At 42.4% G+C, this 21,291-nt stretch overlaps 3 protein-coding genes across 3 annotated transcripts in view; 1 reads left to right on the top strand and 2 right to left on the bottom strand.

The window, feature by feature from the left end:
• Positions 1-803, top strand: part of b4galt6 (UDP-Gal:betaGlcNAc beta 1,4- galactosyltransferase, polypeptide 6) — a 12,853-nt gene extending 12,050 nt beyond the window's left edge. Inside the window, exon 9 of the mRNA XM_030772416.1 lies at positions 639-803. Coding sequence (XP_030628276.1) covers positions 639-786 — 148 coding nt within the window. The 3' untranslated portion in view covers positions 787-803. The remainder of the gene's footprint in view (positions 1-638) is intronic.
• Positions 804-4,272: 3,469 nt separating this feature from the next.
• Positions 4,273-7,643, bottom strand: ttr (transthyretin (prealbumin, amyloidosis type I)). The gene is made up of 4 exons (XM_030770408.1): positions 7,542-7,643; positions 5,615-5,754; positions 5,284-5,419; positions 4,273-4,736 (listed from the first exon to the last, which is right to left on the bottom strand). Exons 1-4 carry the CDS (start codon positions 7,608-7,610, stop codon positions 4,629-4,631), a joined length of 453 nt encoding a protein of 150 aa, XP_030626268.1. The 5' UTR covers positions 7,611-7,643; the 3' UTR covers positions 4,273-4,628.
• Positions 7,644-10,586: 2,943 nt separating this feature from the next.
• The window catches only part of LOC115809178 (uncharacterized), a 40,278-nt gene continuing 29,573 nt past the window's right edge, over positions 10,587-21,291 (bottom strand). The window contains exons 23-32 of the mRNA XM_030770738.1: positions 21,084-21,253; positions 20,791-20,925; positions 20,274-20,459; positions 19,356-20,068; positions 18,769-18,911; positions 16,708-16,929; positions 16,264-16,500; positions 15,763-15,881; positions 15,231-15,554; positions 10,587-14,747 (exon numbers count right to left, since the gene is read on the bottom strand). Of these exons, the coding sequence (XP_030626598.1) occupies positions 10,587-14,747; positions 15,231-15,554; positions 15,763-15,881; positions 16,264-16,500; positions 16,708-16,929; positions 18,769-18,911; positions 19,356-20,068; positions 20,274-20,459; positions 20,791-20,925; positions 21,084-21,253 (6,410 nt within the window). The remainder of the gene's footprint in view (positions 14,748-15,230; positions 15,555-15,762; positions 15,882-16,263; positions 16,501-16,707; positions 16,930-18,768; positions 18,912-19,355; positions 20,069-20,273; positions 20,460-20,790; positions 20,926-21,083; positions 21,254-21,291) is intronic.

The following is a 21,291-nucleotide window of genomic DNA, read 5'->3' as shown; positions in this document are numbered from 1 at the left end:
TGAAGCACAGAGATGCACTCCTGTGTGCAGGGAGACAGAGACTGTGCTGAAGCACAGAGATGCACTCCTGTGTGCAGGGAGACAGAGACTGTGCTGAAACACAGAGATGCACTCCTGTGTGCAGGGAGACAGAGACTGTGCTGAAGCACAGAGATGCACTCCTGTGTGCACGGAGACAGAGACTGTGCTGAAACACAGAGATACAGTCTGAATGAAGGCGGACATGGTGTCTGACACTCAGAGTTGGGGGGGCTGTCTCTTTTGGCTGGCAAAGTGTTTGGACAGAATTAGAGCAGAGGTCATTCAGAGTGAACCATTAACTAGACCCGCATCCATCTCGCATCCTGTTTCAGGATCAAGTCAAAGCCACAAGTGTGTAGGAATCTAGTGATCGGGGACTGACAGTGCTCTGATCTAGGTCACTAAACTTTGAAACTTCAGAGTGCATGTGAATGTGTGTCTGACCCGAAGTCCGTTGACTTAGTGTTCACACACACGCACACACACGCTATTTGCGTAGAATCTGTCATACTCCTCACAGTTAATCATTCATATACCATAGTGAGAACATCCCAGTTGATCTTTCTCTCTCTCTCTCTCTCTCGTTCTGTCTCTCTCGTTCTGTCTCTCTATCTCAGGTACAAGTTGCTGAGGTATTCGAAGGAGAGGCAGCATCTGGACGGCTTGAATAATCTGAAGTATACAGCGGAGATCTCCATGAGCAGTCTGTACAAGAACATCACAGTCAACCTCCACCCGGAGCTCGCCCCCATCGCCGAATACTGACCCCCCCCCCCCGTCTCCCCCCGCATTCTCCCTTCACCCAGCACCCTTCAAATGCACAGTGTGGGGCCAATATGAAGTTACGCTGCCAAGTAACCTTAAGACAGGGGAGAATGGGGGAAGAGGCTTGTCTAGTCGAACAATTGATTGATTGTGTGTGTGTTTGAGTGTGTGTGAGTGTGAGTGAATGCAGCTACGTGTATTTTTTGTCTCATAGCATGTCTATGTGTCCATGCTGGCTTTAGCTACTTCAATCCATGTCATATTACAAACAAGGAGGTAGGTGGCGCCAGCATCAACCAATCAGATGTTTACTGCGAAGCCTTAACTGATTCTCATAGGCTATCATAAACATTTCCTGATTTCATCTGCACTTTCATGGGTTAAAAAGAAAAGAAAAAAGATGAAGGAAAGAAACTCAGTTTTACACATCAGCAACATTCTAGACGCCAATGGACATTTTTGTCACGTTTTTTTTTAATGCATATATATGTATATATATATATATATATATATATATATATATATATATATATATATATATTTTTTTTTTTTTAAAGAAAGAAAACATATTTCTTTGGAAGTGTTGCTGATTTATGTGTATGTATTGTACATTTCTATTTTTTTATATTTATTTTTTGTTTTGTTTTGTTTTGGTTTGGTTTTGCTCTCTTTGATTTGGAGCTTTGCGTTTTGAAGCACTCTGGTTGTGCGTGACGGTGGTGTTGGTGTTGGTGTTGGTGTTGGTCCGGCTGTGCTGAGGGGAGTGGACACTAAGCGGCTGTATATAGACTTTGCCTTTTTCTGCCCCGGCCCAAGCTTTGTCTCAAACAGCCCCGTTTCCTCAGCGCATCATCATTACTTTGGCAGCTATGTGTTTTTCAACTTTTTTTTTTAGTTTGACTTTTTCTTCTTTTCTTTTTTTTTTTTTTTTTTAAATCTTCTGTGTGTGTTTGTGTGTGTGTGTGTGTGTGTGTGTGTGTGTGTCAATGGGGCACATTTTGACCTAAACAAACAAACAAACAAAACAAAAAAAATCAAAATGAAAACAAAAGAAAGATGATGTTATCTGCTGCATGCCTTAATTTATTATCACAATTTTCTTTTCTCTGTCACTGTGTTTTGTTTTTTTTTAATCTTTTTAATCGCAAGTTTTTTTATCATTACACGTGTAATGTTTTGGGGTTTTTTTCTGCTTCTGTTTGTGGCTTATTTACCCTCCTCCTGTCCCTCATGTGAAGTGCACTGTAAGGAGGAGAGAAAACAGAAGGATGAGAGAAGAAGATGAGAAATGGAAAAATGAGGGTCAGTGGACAAGACTGAAACGTTTATTCTTAGTCATTCATAGGAATAGCTGGTCAACTGGTTGGTGCACAGCTGCTACAAGCCAAAACACTCTTTACAGAAGTCTGTGTGTGCGCGTGCGTGTGAGTGTGCATGCGTGTGCCTGCACGTGCATGTGCGTGTGTGTGCGTGTGTGTGTTTGTGTGTGTGCGCGCGAGTGTGTGTGTTGCTGACTGTGGATGTAACATGGCGTATTTAAGAGAAGTGCTGATCAGAACATGGGTTGGGCCTAGATGAGAGAGTGATAGTCTTTGCTCTTGACTGGCGACCGAACTGAACTGAACTGAACTGAAGGCCATGAAGACTTAGTCCTGTTCCAGCACTACAAGCTGATGGAAGAAACATTGTAGGCTTTGTTCTTTTGTACATGTTGTTGGCCTTTGTATATAGTTATCACTCTGAACATGTAAAAAATTTTTTTTTCTTTAATGTATATGCCAGTGATGTTTCTTTGTTAATTTATCATATCTGTGTCCTTAAGAGAAATGCCGTTTGTTTGTGTTTACTTCACACAGTAAACGTGTGTAGACCCAAACAGCAGGTCTTTGGATCGTTCTGATACCTGTAGCCGGGGTGTCTGTGTGTGCGTGCGTGCGTGGGTGTGCGTGCGTCTGTCTGTGCGTGTGTGTGTGTGTGTGTGTGTGGGTGTGTGTATACATGCGTAGCCTCGTTTGTTAAATAAGAGCTTTAAAGTACTCAGTGTCTCTGGGTTGTGTTGGAGGTCTGATGAGGCTGGGACTGTGTGTGCTGTACGTGAGCATCAGAGGTTAAGGGTTCTTACATGTCTTGTGTAGAGCATAGTCTTTATCTGTGAGGTTGTCACGGCTACTGCGAGATCTGGTCTCTCTAGGACACTGTTTGCTCGGGTCCTCCTTTTGTTTACACAGTTTGTTGTTTTTCTTAAACCTGCAGACTAAACTGATCGGATTCAGGTGCTCACGCATAGTGTTAGCATATCACCTGTGACCAACGAGAAAAGGAGACTAGTGCCAACGTCTGTTTCTTTTTTTCTCTTCTCTTTCATTCTGTTGCTTCCCTCTCTCTGAAGAAGTCTTATAGTCAGTGTGAAGTTTTGACAAAAGCAGACCCTCATGACTGTGAGCATTTACAGCTCACTGTGACAACACACCGCGTGAGTTCATTCTTTAAAGACGTTACTGCAAAAAAAAGAAAAAGAAAATATTCATGCAAACTCTTGGGGATCTTTAACTCTGAACTAAACAGTCTTTGCGTTCTTTCATGAAACGGTGTTTGCGGAGCGGAGACGTAGGCGGAGTTAAACCGTCGTTAAAGCAGATAACCCTTCACCTGTCTGGCCATCAGTAATGTGAACAGTATTCAGAGGCAGGCACTGAATCAAGTGATGGGACCAGTGACAAAGACATCCACACCAGTCTGTAAGTAGGAGTGGTGTTGATTTGGAGCAGACACTGTGCTGGACAGGAGCCTGGTGCAAAGTGCCAGGACTAATTCAGTTTTCTACATGACATGGCGTGGAAAAGACGGAGACAAACAAACAAACACTTTACCTGAGTAGCTGTTAAGTTGGTGCATTCACGGTCCAGTATCTGGGGAAATGTCCAGTGAAAGCAGCCAGCCAAAATTACAGCTGTCAGTTTTGCAAATTCCTGTTGCAGTATGAGAATGCACAATGACACATTTACTATTCAAACCCCAGTCTTTTGCTCTCTCACAGAGGGGAGAAGATGCTTTCCTTGGGTTTTCTCCCATCAGGCCCTGGACAGTGTGTGTGTGTGTGTGTGTATGTGTGTTTAGTGTTTTCACTGATAAAGGTGCTGTAAAGTTAGCCTTGGTTGTCTGACACTGTGAAGGGTCTTGAGTAGTGGCCGGTTTGTGCAGTCTGCAGGTTTAAACTCACTCCAATCAATACCCACTCCTTCCGCTGTCGCCTTTTCAAATATTGAAGAAACAGATCGTTACAAAAAAAAAAAAAGGAGAAAGATTTGTAATGTAGAGTATTATGTTTTTTGCAGTATTCATATTTGTGCCTTGAGTTTTATTATTATTTTTCTTTTCTATTTTTGTTTTCTTCACACTTTTGCATTGTTGGTTGAGAGATGCAGTGATGTGGTGTGGATGGTGTTTGAAAATGGATTAAAAAAAAAAAAGAAAAAGAGTGCACATTTATTTTTTAAAAGTTTTAATTTTCATCAGGAGCCATGTCTGTAGACCTCTGGATGACAAGTTGGTACTGAAAGGAGGACCATTCCTCTCTGTCTCTGTTTCTGAGGGTCCACATTTACTGTAACATCAGTGTCAGAAGCAGAGTTTTCCTGTGATGCTGGCTGCTTTGACTGACGTGTACAGTCCTGGTTCCGGATGTTTCTGTTCTACTGGTCTGTTCACTGCAATATGCTCTGTAATGATCATTAAAAAGAGTTTATAGTTGAAAACTTCACCTCCTGCCTCAGTTCTTGAACAGTGTATAACCTGTGTGTGTGTGTGTGTGTGTGTGTACGTGTGTGTGTTCATGTCTTCATTCACTGGTGTGCGTTAACCACCACTGCTGTTGTGGTGTAGGAGAAGGGACTCAGTAACAGGGCCAGTGTATAGTGTCGATGTCCCTCAGCATGTGCCTCAAACACCACCTACACACAGGAAGAGAGAGGAAAGCCATGTACACAAGACAGCAACACTTTGGAAGAAAAATTAGCCTACTTATTCTAATCCGAAGCAATTTCATTTAACTTCATTTTGTGCTAAAGAGCAGAATACAACGAAAATGCTCTCAGTCACTGCCTCGTACTGCCATAAAGAGGCTCTGTGAAAAGCAGAACACATTAATAAGCCATTTTGTTATGATAACTATCAATGTTCTGGTCCGTTAAAATCAGATAAACTCCATCCCTTATGAGAGAGAATGTTACAGTCTGGAGAAACTGGGCTGGAAGAGTTAAGCTCAGAGACGTAATGTGGAGGTGTTGACTGGAATATTTCAACTGTTACTCTGTGGGGTGAGTCAGTTTGTTTGCTTTAAGGCACTGTTACTACAGTGTGTCGGTCTTCCATCTGGACTGCCTTGCATTAACATATGTCCGTTTAATTTTTAGATTCTAAACGCCCGTTGGGTCTGACCCTGATGACGGTGACGTTGTCAAATCAGTCTAGGGAACTTCAGGAAAGAGCTCTACTCACACTGGCAACTTCGTGAAAAGGCGTGCGACCCTCGGCCTTCCAGTAGGCTTTAGTGTCGAAGTCCACGCGATACACACCAGCTGTAAATTCCTGATCTGTGATCAAGTTATGAACTTCACCCGTCGCATCCGTCACCCTGCGCGCCAGAGTGCGAGAGCGGTGATGAGAGGCCAGAAATGCGCGTGTGCGAAATTACACGAAAAAATTTGATTGAAGATGGACAAGGGGGAGAGAAGGACAGTTTGTCATGTTGGGATGCAAAAGATATTTTGAAGATTTCTCTTATGGGTGAGTTTTTTTCTCTGAAAAGTTGCGACGTTTGTTTACTCACCCGTTGGCGACCTGTGTCCATGCCCCGTCGGCTCCCTGGCGAGATACTTTGAGCGCCACGGATCCAGCAGGAATGCCCTTCACTGCGTCCAAAATCTTTACCATCAGTGGGCACTTCTCGTCGGATCCACCGTGCACATCCTTCGGCGAAAGATGACAGAGAGAGTACAACAAATACGCGCCATCAAAGGAATTTTTTTGTGTCATTCAACCAAACCGTCGCTGTCGTTAAAGATGAGAGTGTTGCCATGTTGCTTTTACACAGAAATGGTACCAGTATGGATTCCAATCAAAATAGAGCATCTTGAGAGGAAATAAGCCAACTCAGACTTCACCTGAGCGGCCATTGGCTGGTCCTTAATTTTATCGAATTATGGGTGTAATCTTTAACTGGTGGCGATAATACACCGTAACGGAGCCTACGGATCTTGTGTGTATTCTGAGGCCCAAACGACAACAGTTTGCTTAAATACACAAGGCAGAACTACATAAAGAAGAGCAAAATGTCATGGGCCCACGTGTCACAGCGAGGTGAATCCAGAGAGAACTTGATCATACCTTGTTTATTTGGCAGAAAAATTAGTGGAATTGTGCAGCCTGGAGTTGTTATTAATCTGAGCGGGAAAACAACATTCTTTGGTGTTTTGCCAATAGTGCCAATGAAAGAGAGTTTATTGTGCTTTATGATGTTCGTAGTCGAAGTACATAATCAGTGATTACACTGAAGAAATTAGGCCAAAAAACTTGGTTACCGTACAATTGGTTAACTGATGTTAATTAGCTCTCTGTTGTTGGCGGATTAATCTGATCAGGCAAAGAAGTGGGCGCGCATTCGAGTGGGCGAGTACAGAAGGTCAGTGACTGAGAGGGCAAAGAGCTCGCAAGGGACAGGAGTTCGCCTCAGAACGCTGTTCCGATACGTTATTTCAGTGTACTTGCATGTTCATACATTCATTGGCCTTAAGTAAATCCGTCACTGCACGTGATCTAGCCTTACTGATCCCCTTAGTCTATGGCAGTAGAGGAGTTTGCAGGGGAGCAGTACCATCCTCAGTGATGGCACAGAATCATAACTGGAGACTAAAACCCAATCGTTAATTAACGACTGTGTCTTACCCTGTTCTTAAACGCGGCCTAGTCCCAGATCGCTAACTGTTCTGTTACAAACATTTACTAGGAGCCGCGTAAACGTATTTGTGATACGTTTCTTCTATACTACATCCCTGAGTGAAATTTATTTAGCCGATTGAATGTGTTCATTAGCGGTCAAACTGAGAAGAGCCGACAAACCACAGGCAAAGAAGGCCAAAGAACGATCTCTGTGCATTTCGCGTTCTAAAGGCGTAACGAGTTCATTCTGACGATCTGTCTCCGCCAGCCGGGGATTTTCCGTTATTTCGGTTATTGTGAAACGGTTACCAGATAAAGTAAAGACCTTACACGCGCAGATGATCAAAGAGAGAAAAAGGCTCTGGGCGAGTCGTCCCCGACACAATGTAAGTGTTCTTTCCATTGCTGTGATAACGAATTATGATTCTGCATCACAAATACTCTTAAAACCGATTTTAATATTTAGAAGTTTAGATTGATCTTAAACAAACTAAAAGATAAAGCACTTCTTACGGGATCCTGTTGACATTTACAAAAGAATGAGTAGTAGACTGCACCCCCCCCCCCCCCCCCCCCCCCCCCCCCAACCCCACCTTCAAGAAACGCAGCCAATACATTCTGGATGACTTTGTTAGGGTATATGATTAAAAAAAAAAGAAAAATCAACGAAACTACAGATTAGACAGGTTTTCAATGCTTGTCCTACTTCTCAATCCTTGCTCTTCATATAAATAAATATCAGTTTATACTTTTTTATACAGAGAGATGTCTATCCTGCCTGTCTCCAGTCTCCAGTTGTAGTCAGTAAGGTAACTTACCACTGGGGCGGTGCTACAGAGCACAAACACGCAGGTGAGGAACACACAGACCACCACTTTGGCCATCATGACGCTGAACTGCTGCTGAACTGAACTATTCTACCCTTTATACTCAAAAAGGATCAGGCAGCCAGATCAGGTGACCTGTGCAAGTGTTTTAGGGGCTATGTTGACTCGGTAAATAAAGGGGAATGAGCTGCTCCACACAAAACCTGCTTTGTTACGGTCTTATTAAAAAAGAAATTCATTAATCCTTGAAAAACGTTTAAGACTAATCTCTAGTCTTTTCAGTTTACACCTCCACACAAAACGAACAAGGAAGGAAATTCAATGGCTCAATCTAAAAGCCACTTTATTTCATCAGGTTCCCTGAAAACTTTTATAACAGTAATACATGTCTCTCTTTTGTTAGTTTACTCAGTTTATACTCCAGGGCTGGAATCACATTTAATTTCATGCAGTCACTATGACTCTGAGAGGAGAAAATTGATGGACTGTCTGTCAGAGTAAAAAGTTCTCGTCACCAAGGAACTTATTGCTGAGTTTCTCTGGTCCAGTTCCGGAGACCCGTAGCATGTGGCACTGCACAAACACACATTATTTACCAAATCAATAGCTTGATGGTAAGTTTATTTTCAGGTGTGTCAGTGGAGGCCTGAAGCAAATGTTCGGTTCTGTGGGTTCACGGGGTTCGAGTTGGGAAACGGACAGTAACTGACCGTTTCCAGGAAACCCCGTCAGTGACCTGCTCACCAAGTCAGGCATTCTTGCAAGCAGGCATAGTTTGGGAACATATTCTTATTTGTAAGATAAACAACACAAACTCAGGGGACATCAGTATTCTTGATACAGAACTAACTGCTTGAGAGCCTCTAATTACACTCAGTGATGTTGAAAACAAAATATCTGGCGCTACTGCCTCTAGGTGGCGCAAACATTTCAATTATGAGTCAGTCGTGCTCGTGCAGCACACTGAGTAGCTGCTCTGTTTTCGTATCAAGTTCGAAAGAGCTGCTTTGACTGACTTTTAAATACAGATAACATGTTTAAACATAAGGGGGAAAACATTGCTTTCAGAGATAGTTTAAAACATGTGGGAGTGGTTGAAGCGTCACATGGTCTTATATGTACTGTCCCTGTTGTTTCTTGTGAATTGTATGACTTATTTTGAAAGTGCTTTGTCAATATGCGTCAGGTATATCCACCAGTAGATTTATGGTCCCCTGTGTCCTCTTTGGTGTCTTGACTTGCTTCAGTCTTCAACTGATGTGTTTTGAGCTTTGAATGGAACTCTTCCAAACCCCCTGAGGTGATCACTCAGTGCAGGAGGAGCCTGTGTGTCAAACCAAATTCCATTGACAAGAGATACACAACACAAGCTTTCTTTTCGAATAGTCTTTCGAATAACCGTGGTGCAGTTCATGACACTCCCTGGCTGCTGGTAACATGGCTCTGTTCACGACACTCCCTGGCCTCTAGTAATCATGCACTATTCTGCCAAAAATGACTGAGTATCCTGTGTTTGGGTCAGATCCCTACTGAACCTTACTGATCCAATCCTTAATTTCAGTGTAAACCAGAGATGGCTCTAGGTGGGACCGACTGACCGTTGTTATTGTCTGTGTACATCAGTGCTGTGAAATTCCATGAAGAAATCATCATTCTTTTGTGTTGTCAGGTGCATAGCTACCAGGCCAAAAGCTAAACACCAAAGCTCATATTTTAAAGTGCTTATAGTGACAGAGAGCATATTCCTGTGCCAATTCTCAATAACTTCAAACATGAAGTTATTGAGAATATGAAGATCTGACATAAAAAGTCCATACATCTCGACGAGAATACCTGTCTGCGGAAAATATCATTCTTTACTGACTGTGATTCTACTGATAAGGAATAACAACCAGAAACTCCACAATAAGTGTTTGCATGTAATTAAACCACCAGAAACTTCACAGTAAGTGTTTGTATGTAATTAAACCACCAGACATTTCACAATAAGTGTTTGCACGTGATTAAACCATCAGAAACTTCACAATAAATGTTTGCATGTGATTAAACCATCAGAAATTTCATAATAAGTGTTTGCATGTGATTAAACCATCAGAAATTTCACAATAAGTGTTTGCATGTGATTAAACCATCAGAAATTTCACAATAAGTGTTTGCATGTGATTTTATTTTGAAAAATGCATGAAAAGTGATTGACAGCACACTAAAGGTAAGCCCTCTCAGAGTGATTCACCACATCTAAAAAGTGCATAGGCTGAGTGTGAGGCTGTGTATATATCAGTATTATCACTCTCATTTTGTAAAAATGGCCCTGTTTTGCAGATAGAAAGAGGTGCATATAGGACTATGGGTGATTTGTCTGTGCATGCATGGTTTTATTAAGAAAGCTTCTGCTTCCACTTCTGCTTCAAATCAACAGAGCATTCATCAACAGAAACAGGTGTGTTTTATACAACATCAGAGCAAAACTATACACACCCTGCAGCCTTTCGTGAGAAAACTTGCTCCCCTCGTCACTTGACTGCATCTTTTTGAATTGTATAATGGATTCGTAGGATGTTGCCTCAAGCTCTGGTTGTGTTTACTGTATGACAAGACCGTCCTAAATCAGACAGAAGCGTCCTGATCGTTGCCAAGTTATTTGAAGCGGTTCCATATCTGAAGATGAGTGAGTCAAGATATGAAGTGACAGAAAATACAATGCGTGCCATCGTAAACTCGTTTTATTTGAATTCATTTTTCCTTGCATGCAAAAACTAAGACAGTTCAGTTTCAAACATTTTGATAAAAAAATACCCCCACTATTTGAAATAGCCATAGAACAAACTTAAACCACATACAAATGCAGAACAAAAAGTTTAGACAAGAATCTCTTATGTCAAACCAATCACCCTTGAAACTAAAAGTTTGTTTAACTTGCAACATAGTCTGGTGTAAAGTGATTTAATCAATATAGCATTTCACAAATTGGCTGTCAGAAAATGGATGAACTAAAACTTGCCACTGTAATTTTACATGTGTTAAAGGTTACAGGGCTCATTGTTGTTTACATTTTCCCAGTGGACTCTTGGGACTTTTTGGACTGGACACAGAGCTGGATGACTTTTTACTCCTTCTGTGTTTGTTACGGGGAATGACTGGTATTGTGAGCCCTTGCGATTGGTCTGATTCTGAGGTCAGTTGGCTCTGGATCGGTTCTGGTGCCAACTGAATTCCTGCTGCTGCTGCTAAGGTGGAGTCTGTGTCCTCCGAGGTCACATTCACTGCCATATTGATTTCTGTTCTTTCTCCTGTAGATAACTCAGACAGTTCAGTCACAGCACTGCCTGTTACCACGTCAGAATCTGCCTGAAACTCTATCTGGCCCATGCTTACTGCCTCTGATGATTTCACCTCTGTGCTTAAGCTGTCTTCATCTGCACCACCTGTCACTAGATCAGAATCTGCCTGAAACTCCATATGGCTCATGCTTACTGCCTCTGATGATTTCACCTCTGTGCTTAAACTGTCATTATCTTCACCACCTGTCGCTAGATCAGAATCTGCCTGAAACTCCATCTGGCCCATGCTTACTGCCTCTGATGATTTCACCTCTACGCTTAAGCTGTCTTCATCTGCACCACCTGTCGCTAGATCAGAATCTGTCTGAAACTCCATATGGCCCATGCTTACTGCCTCTGATGATTTCACCTCTGCACTTAAGCTGTCATCATCTGCTGTTGCTTGGTCAATCGTAAATTCTGTTTCCTCCATCACCTCACCTACATTATCCACTGCCTGCTGGACAGCTGCATCCTCAGATGTGCAGACCTCCTGCACAGTGATACATAACTCTTCTTTATCTTCCTCTATCTGAAGCAGAGTTTTTTCCATCTCAAGTCTGAAATTCCCCTCATCCTCTCCCATCTCCCTCTGAACCAGGAGGGGCTCCTCAGCATATGCTTGATTCTGAACTTGTATGAACTCTGTAGAGAGATGAGGATAAGCTTCTGTCGTAGGAACTAGTATATCCTGTGATGTGAACTCTGTCATACAGCCTGGGGTGTCCTGCTCACCCTCTCCCCCTTTCTCTGTGACTTCACCAGGATCTTTTTCATCTCTGAAACCTCCCTCCAAATTCTGTTTTGAGTCCAGAGCTTCTTCTTCTTCTTCTGCTATATCAGTTGATATATGTATGTCTGTGCCTGCTCCATCCTGCAATCTTGTCCCATCCTGTGCATCCTCTTCTGTGACCATGGTTACATCAATAGTCTGTCCTGCTATTAACTCATCGTCATCCTCCAGGGATTGACTGGCCCTTGATGACATTTCTCTGTTCTTCTCCTGTTCCTCTGTTTGGTGAGTCAGCATAGCAACCTGATCAGGACCGTCTTCACCCTCCATTTGCTCTTCTGCATTTTCTGTTTCTTCTTTCTCTACTGAGCCAGACACTGCAACTGTTCCTACATGTTCCTCATTCTCTGTTCTTACCTCCTCAGCTAAGCTCTCCAAAGTGTCATCAGAATTATTCTCAGCCTTCACTGACCAGTCTGCATCCTCTGCTTGTTGAGTCTCTGGTGCATCTTGGTCAGGACCATCTTCAGTTTTTATTTCTTGCTCCAGGTTCTGGGGCTCTGTGTCTGGTTGGACAACTGCTCCCACTGCTTCTGCATCTTCTTTATCATTTGTTCCTGGCACAGCTGTTAAGATCTGCAGAGTTACACCAGAGGTCTTCTCTGCCATAAAGTCAACGCAAGCATCTCCAGTTTGACTAGATTCTGAACTGATATTCGCTTGATTGGCACTCTCACTCTCTGTGCAATTTTCTGATAGGTTCTCCTCACCAGAGCCCTCATTTAGTGTTTCCCCCTGAAGTGGAATTTGGCCCAATCCATTCTGTCCTTCATGTGCCATGACAATATGTAACTCTGGTATCTCAGAGCTTTGCGAGATGTCTGAGTTTAAAGTTGTTACGCCCTGCAGTGAGACAGGTTCCATATCAACTCGCTCATCAATCATTGTGGCAGTTTTTTGCAATAACTGTGATTGATCGTCTTCCAGTTCCTCACTGGTTACTTCAGAAGCACCTTGTTTTTCTTGTTCTGTTGCAGCTAGGTCCTCCTCCATGTTTACATCAGAAATGTCTTCAGTATCCTGCCTTACTGTCAGAGAGTTTATTGTCTTTGTTACCTCTTCAGTGTTGTGGGTGAGGTGGTCCTCTTTTGGCTTAGTGGAAACCAGTTCCTCTGCCAAAATTGAATAATTCTGTTGTACTGAAACATTGTTTGCCTCTGACAGTTCAGCAGCCATTTCACCTGTCACTGAACTAATGATATCAGAACTTGCCATAGAGGACTCATTGAGACTTGTGCAAAGTTGCACAGTTCTGGACATGTTCTCATCTAGCGCACCTTCCTCACTTGTTTCTGTCACACTGTTTGCAGTTTGCCCCCTTGGATCCGGTAACGGATCTTGGATTAATTCTGGATTATCTACTGCTGGTACCATAGTGTCTTCTGTCTCAGTAGCCTGCAGTTCATGTTCAGAAATCTCATCTGCTTCTTCTTTCACTGGCTCCACGGTGACTGTCCCTCCTATCTCATTTTTTGCCAAATTGGAATCCGACAAAACCTGACAATCTGACAAAGTCTTTGTAGCTCCATCAGTCTCTATGCCAGGATTGCTGTTGCCCTCAAAGAGAGCCTTCTTCTCGAGTTCAGTACTCATAGGCACAGCCTCTACTGGTTCTTCAAATAGGGTAACTGCCTCGGTGGAATCTCCTGAAAGAGTTACTGGAGGTTCAGGTGGGGTCACTGCTATTTCAGTAGCAGGTGGACTTTGTGCTGGACAAATTCTATCCAATGAGCTCTCTTTCTTGACACCAAGTGTAACTTCAGGGTGCACTTTTCCTATGGGTCCTTGAGAGGCAACATCTTTGATCAAACATACATTGTCCAGATAAGCACTCGGAGGTACCACATTCACAGTCTGCAACCGCCCACTGCTAACCTGAATTTGCTCAAGTGCCCCTTTCTCTGGTCCACAAACCTGAGTGGTCTCTACAGGGCCCTGTGTTGGCACAAATACAGCAGTGTCTGGTCCTCTGGGTGATAATGTTGTTGGAGTGAACTCTACGGGACTTCCCTGCATCACTACCCCTATTTGTGTCTGTGTTGGTTGATTGGGAAGTAAAGGTCCCTGGTTCTGAAATGAAAACACACCCTCTGGTCTTCCTACCTGCATGGTGGTTTGGCTGAGACCTGGTTGTACTGGAGCTAAAACTCTCGCAGACTGATTTGGGGAAACATAACCATATGTTTGGACTAGAACAAAGTTCTCTGGGCTTGAGGGCTTCATGGGGTCAAGACTGAAAACTTGTGGGTCTCCTCTTGTCTGCACTGGTACTTGTGGAGACTGAACAATTCCTGTATTACCTTCAGTCTGCATGACCACCATCTTCTGAGCACCAGTGGGGGTACCTTGAGCAGGGGAGGCCTGGTGGTAGAGCAAGTTTGATCCTTCCTGAATGAGGAATGTAGGACTTATTGGACTTAAAGGACTGCTTGGGCTGGTAGGACTGCTGGGACCAGATAACACTTTGCTTCCTGGTGGAACAGAGGTCTCATTAATCAGGTACACCCCCTGTTGTGTTGTGCTGAAAGTGGTCTGTGCTGGGACACTGGGCTGGAGAAGCAGCCCCTCTGCCCCTGGAGCTCCACTGAGAACATAAATGTTCTCACCAACAGAGGGCCTCTCAGCCAGCAGAACAGCATTTGCTATTGGTTGCTCCACCAGGTAGTACAAAGGCTGATGTTGCAGCAGTACTGTCTGAGTGGACTTCATGCTTGGAGGGGCGGCTGATGTACTTACAGTCTTGGTGGCTTTGGTGACCGAATTCTCTTGCAACTGTTTTGGTGGAGGTGGCGCAGACTTGACAACTTCAACCTTGCTGCTGGTGATGGAGCTTTCTTTCTTAATGCTGGTTGATGCATTCAGTGTGTGTTGTACTTTTTGCTGTGTTACAGTGGGCTTAGGGGGCCTACAAATCTCTGCCAAGGTAGTAAATTTTGAGCCTAGGTTGTTAAGGAACTCAAGGTCATTGTCAGACTCGAGAAGACTGCAGCAGCCTACAGAGCCAACAGGAGAATCTCGACCCTCATTGTCGTAGATCAGCAGGCTGTCCTTGGGAAAGTTATCCTGTGTTGCACAACTGACCTTCTGTAGTGAAGAAAAGGAAATGTGTTTAAATTCGTTTAACATCATGTATTAAAAGATCAACACTATTTATGAGGCAACATGTGAATTCGTGATGTGTTTCATATGTAAGACTTTTACCATGTACTACAGTGTCCATCCTAAGATAGTGTAAGTATGCATGGTAAATAGACATAAAATGAATTAATTTATGCTAATTGGTTATAATTAGACATAGTTATCAGTTTAATTTTTATATTTACTAATTTACTGTGCTAATCTACAGAGGATAGTGAAGTCATCAAGTCATTCAGATACTGGATGAAAACACTGTATGAAGCTTTCATAGCTGGTTGATGTAAGCTTGTCCATTGTCCCTCCATGTTCACTAATAAACCTTTAACATCGTGGCTCATGTTCCACATATCATGGTAAATAAACAAAATATTAATGTTTCATATACATGTTTTTAATGTGGGCAGAACTCAGATTCCTTTGTGTTTGTACCTGAGAGTAGTACTGATGGAGGTAACTGTCCGGCAGGGCCATTCCCTCATAAATGTCATTCTCTGTGTGCCTGTAGGATGAGGAGTACAGAGAATTTCCACGTCGCACAGTTGCAAACGTGTTCTCCTGATAGGTCTGCCTGTGATCCACTGACACGAGCTTTTCATTCGTGTTCTGACGGAGCGTGCCTGGTGCAGCTCTGCCGTAGAAGCTGTCCCAGTCCTGACTGGTGGGCATCATAGCAGACTTGGTGCCAACATTAACAGCCTGGATTTCAGTTCCCTTCTGTGTTATCACAGCTGGTGCACTCAAAAGAGGTACCTCCTACAATCATCAAAAACATATATATATATATATATTACAAAACATTCATCCATATACCTTTGAACACTTTAGTGTTACATTAGCATCTTGGGGTGTACTGTGTATTGGGACAGCTCGTGCAATTTACTGTATCCTTTTATACCATGTAACATGGAATTCCATTCAGTGTCAAATCTCCTGTATTTTACAGTAGTCTGGTATAATTTACCTTGTCCTCTCCCTTGCCCTCTGTGTGATAGGGGATGAGGTATTCTTTAGCGTCAAAGGGCAACTCTGCAAATTGTCCCACAGACCCACACTGGCAGACCAGCAGGAGCAGGGGCACCACTACAAAAGAAAAGACAAGTCAGCGGCCTGGACTGGGCAGTTTAGTAATGCTAATGACAGAACACAGCACAGCTGATGCAACAAAGAGAACTTAACGCAGGAGCGCAAACACACACGGGCAGAAGCACAAATATCCCGAGCTCTCCTATTTAAATGCTGGTGAGGATATGTTCTGTTACTGTCAGGCACTCATAGCCAGAACCTCAAGAGTTAGTTTCTGATTCACATAGATAATTCTAATTTGTTACTGAGAATGTGAATATGTCCAGCACCATTTATGCAGGTATATGAAAATGGACCAGTTAAATTTATTTGTTTGAGTGTGTCTTGACAACATGTACACATGTGTGTGAGTTTGTTTTCTGAGTTTGTTTAAACTTACAGAGGACAAGGGCTAGGCCTAGCAGCAGTAGTCCAATAGCTGGAGCACCCACGTTGACAGAGGAACCAAACTGTTGAGCTCTGACGCCACATATGCCATCCTCTCCACAGGTACAAACCTCTACCTGGAACTTCTGTTTGTCCCCACATCCCAGACCCTGCATGTCTGTGATCTCCACTGTCAGCTCATACACTCCTGGCCACAGTGACTCCTTTGCCCGGAACCCCACCGTTGTTGCTGCACAAGAGGACAAAATGGTTCAGTGAAAATGGCTAGTGTAAGTGTTAGGAGAAACGGGTTAATGTTTGCTTTATATATATTGAACTGGTTAATGTTTGCTTTATATATATTGAAAGAATGAAAACAGTCTAAAGTTTAAGTAAAAGTTTAAATTGAAAAACAAATGAACATCGATGGTAAATTACACATTACTTTCCTTCTTACCGTTGAGATGCTCCATCTCCCACTCTCCTCTGGTCTCGTCCTCTATCAGTGTGAATGTGTATGGTGCTGCATTAGGATAAACATCCTCATCGAATGCTGTCACGTTCACCACATTGACATCAGAGCAGATGCTCTCGTAGGTGCTGGTTAGTCTGGGGCAGTGGTCGTTTGTGTCCTCTACCTTTAAGGCTATAGTTCCTGTGGCGGTCTTAGGTGGTGTATCTAAAAGTGAACAAACACACACACAATTATACATACATATATATATATATATATATATATATATATATATATATATATATATATATATATATATATATATATATATATATCTGTATATATATACAGGTATATATAATGCAGGCAAGACTAAAATGCTGGTCATTGGTCCCCATATGCATAAGCATCTTTTTCGTGATCTTACCCTAAATTTTGAATCATCTCTCAAAACTCTTCAGCTAAAAACCTTGGTGTGATTTTTGACTCGAGTCTCTCGCTTGTCACTCATATCAAGAACACAACCAAAACTGCCTTTTATCACCTCCGTAACATTGCTAAAATTAGGCCCTTTCTAAGTATGGCTGATGCAGAAACCATTGTTCACGCATTCGTCACGTCTCGCCTCGATTACTGCAATGTTCTTTACTCTGGCCTGCCTGCCTCTAGTACCAATAGTCTTCAGCTGGTCCAGAATGCTGCTGCTAGAATTCTGACCCGAACGAAGAAGTTTGATCACATTACCCCTGTCCTGGCTTCCCTTCATTGGCTCCCAATTCATGCAAGGGCAGATTTTAAGGTCCTTTTATTAACATATGAAATTTTACATGGGCTTGCGCCTTCTTACCTGTCTTAATTACACCCTATAACCCACTTCGCACCCTGCGCTCTCAAGATTCTGGACTATTAGTCATTCCAAGAGTTCTCTCAATACCTTAAAAATGGGACTAAAGACTTATTTATTTTCTCAATCTTATGGATAATATAATTGTGATTTGACTTTGTTATAGACATGAAAAGCCCTTTGAGACTATAAATAGTGATATTGGGCTCTAAATAAAGTTATTATATATATATATACACACACACACACACACACACACACACACACATATATAACTCTTTTCTCAAATGTCTCAGAGTACTTAATTTGAGCTTGAATGCTCTTTCTTAGAACAGAAAATATTTTACTGGTGAGAATATGCTTGTTAAAGAGCAATTAGGCAAGTTTGGCTGCATTCCAACACAGCTGTCAGCGATAAGTCAGTGAGAGTGATTTTTTCTCTTGATGGAGCCAATATTCAGCACATATACTTTGGACTTGATTTAAGTTCCTTACATCTATTCGGTAATATCCTGTTTAAGTGACAAATTTGTGGTTTATTATGTAAATCATCGTGTATTAGGAATGAACATGTATACTGCGATCCTAATAAAGTGTTGTATAAAGTACCCACTTGTCATACTAGAGTAAAAGTGAAGATTCCTCTTTGGAAAAATACTCAAGTAAAAATAAAAGTAACTCATGACAAAACCACTCAAGTAGAAGTTTAAAAGTATCTGATATTACACATAGTTAAGTACAAATATGCAAAGTACATATGACATAAATATGAAAGAGCAATAGGAGTCTTTGTTGTTGTTTTACATGCCGTATACAGTAACTGGTCAAAAAACTGTTACAAACTGTTGACAAATGTGAACAAAATGCAGTCAGCCATCTTCTTTGTGAAAATGACAGGACAGATGCCACTGGTGGATTTTTTTTGTTGTTACTTCAGAAACTTAATACAATCACCCTAGTGTCTGACTAACAAAGGTGTTTGAGGAAATGCATGGGAGTAAAATTTGCCACCTGGTTTTGAAAATATAGTGAAACAAAGGGGAAAGTTGACAGACACATTTACGCTTGAGTAGAATAGAAATTTTCACAAAACCTACATTAACAAAGTATTTCTACTTCATTACTATGTACCGCTGTCCTAATACTTGTAAATACTTACATAATTACTTCACACTATCAGTACTTTTTTAAAAAATTGTAGTGTTTAACTTAGAACTTGCCTTGAGTCATGCATAGGATTGTAGCATAGTAGGTTCCGTTGACCAGAGACTTGGACTCTCGGTCAGGCACTTTGGTTAGTGTAATCTCTGCAGTCTCTTCGTTAATAGTCAGCCAGTTGTTTGGGTCAGATCCTTTAGCGTACCTGTGTAAAGGTAAATGACAATGGCATAATGTAAATGATAGTTATGATATGACAATGTTTTTGTCATATCACAAAACATTGTTCTCATTATTAGCACAGTCTAGATCACTACTAATGGTGTGGACAGTCAGTCCTCTGACATAGTGGTGTATAGTTCTCCTCCTGGAGGGCTGCATGTCTATGCAGAATTGTGATAAGACTCCACACAAATGTTTGATTCTGTTTGTCATGGCCCTGTGGAGATACTTAATATTTGATTCAAGCTGTGTGACGCTTAAAGTAAAAATCCTTTAGGAGTGCATAGCACTAGAAAAAGGAGTCTCTTATTTTTTCTTGACAGCATTCTCTTTGACCCTAAGGCTGTGTTGTTATAAAAAATGAGGAAAACAAAACAAAACAAAACCTCCCACAAAAGGATCAGTTTCACAGCAGCGTGCCACTCACCGCACGTTTTCAGCTATTTCTCCTGTGTCACCATCCACGGCAGGGTAAGAACCAATCACCTCAGGGACAGAGAGCTCTTCTGGGTCCTCTGACACGGGCAACTCTTTCACACTGGGTTTAAATCCTGGGCCATCTGGCAGGTTATTCACACTGATCTTGATTGGGTAGCTTTTCCCTCCAGGGGCTTTAGGTTTAGGTCTACCTGGTTTGGTACCTGGTTTAGGCCTTGGTTTTTTACTGGGCTTCTTACTTGGTTTGGTTCCAGGTTTGACTCCTGGATCAACTCCAACTTCGGCATCACCATCCACTCCCACACCTACATCCACTTCTGCATCTACTCCTACATCTACTCCTGCATCCACTTCTGCATCTACTCCTACATCTACTCCTACATCTACTCCTGCATCTACTCCTACATCCACCCCTGCATCCACTCCCAGATCCAAATCTGCATCTAGTCCTGCATCCACCCCTATATCCACCCCGACTCCTGCCCCGACTCCTACATCCACCCCGACTCCTGCCCCGACTCCTACATCCACCCCGACTCCTGCACCTGCACCTGCGCCTGCCCCTGCTCCAGCTTCAACCTCCAGCTCTTGCTGAAGGCCCACAATCAGACCCAGAGCTAGTGCTGTCCCATTTATGAAGGGGGCAACGTTTGATATCATCAGATCAAGAGTCAAATCTTTGACTGCTTCATAGTCCACTGGCTGTCGACAGCAAACACGTCGAGAGGTTTAGAAGACGAGGAGAGAGGAAAGAGGCGGGAAAGGAAGGAACGGAAGCAAAATTAGCGTCAGAGCACAAAGCCCTGGCATAGTTGCAGAGATGATTTTAACCCAGCTGTTTATGATTACTATAGAAGCTAAAGAGTGAAATGGGGACTGTAGATGCTTAAGAAACGCTTTCTTTTACCTTGACCAGTTTTAGAATACCCTCATTGGTTTTCGGATCTGTCTCAATGGTGAAGAGACCGTCCTCGTTTCCCTTGACGATGTCAAAAACAGCCAGCCAGTTGTCTGTGTCTTCTAAGTCTTTATCCAGAGCTTTGATCTTCATCACAACCACATCAGCTGCACCTTCATCTATACTGCCTGAGAACTGACATGGAAATGATAACAAAAGGTCAGGATTTTACGTATAATATGTTCATCTTCATATTTAACATCTATGTTTGTAAATACACATGTTAACATGTACTCATTTTTTAAATATGTCGCTGGAGTTATGCATTTAGAACATAAACAGCTGTATTGCCGTTTGTGTTTATCAGAGTGAGAATAATAGTGCAGCAACAGGAAACGGGAAATCAGCGAAACCTCAGAACGTTTTACTTCATTGCACCGTGAAAGAAAATAAATGCCCAATTACGAATCGTCTAACAAAAAGAATGGTCTGTCACCATTAATGTGCTGTTTTTTCCCCCTCTCACCTCCTCTTTCTCAAGAGTAGGAACATTGTCATTAATATCCAGGACTTTGATCTCGATTGTCCCGGTTCCGGTGTTTCCTTCGGGCGATCCGTCCGTGTCTACGCCTTGCACGATCAAAGTGTATGAGCTCTGAGTCTGTTAAAAAAAGATTAATTTTTAATTAGTGTTTTTTTTAAACTCTTATCTTGATAGTAAATTGTACTCACTACTGTGTCTCACTAATGCGAGGACTTGTTTGTTTAATCGTTTCATGAAGATAAAGGAAAAGATTTTTTTCCCCCCACACTGCTCACCTCTCGATCCAGCGTATGCTCTTTAACGGTGATTTCCCCTGTGTCTCTGTCGATGGAGAACATTGGCCCAGGCCCGGCTGGCTCCTGTTTGATGATGCTATAAGCTATCTTAGCATTGACTGTGTTTGGGTCATCATCATCTTTGGCAGTGATCTTCATAACAGGTGTCCCTACAGCCAGACACAGGATATTTTCCTAAACACTCTTT

This window comes from Chanos chanos, chromosome 4, assembly GCF_902362185.1.
Source record: "Chanos chanos chromosome 4, fChaCha1.1, whole genome shotgun sequence".
NCBI lineage: Eukaryota > Metazoa > Chordata > Actinopteri > Gonorynchiformes > Chanidae > Chanos > Chanos chanos.
The sequence above is the reverse complement of the archived record's forward strand: the minus strand, read 5'-3'. Positions and strand labels throughout refer to the sequence as shown.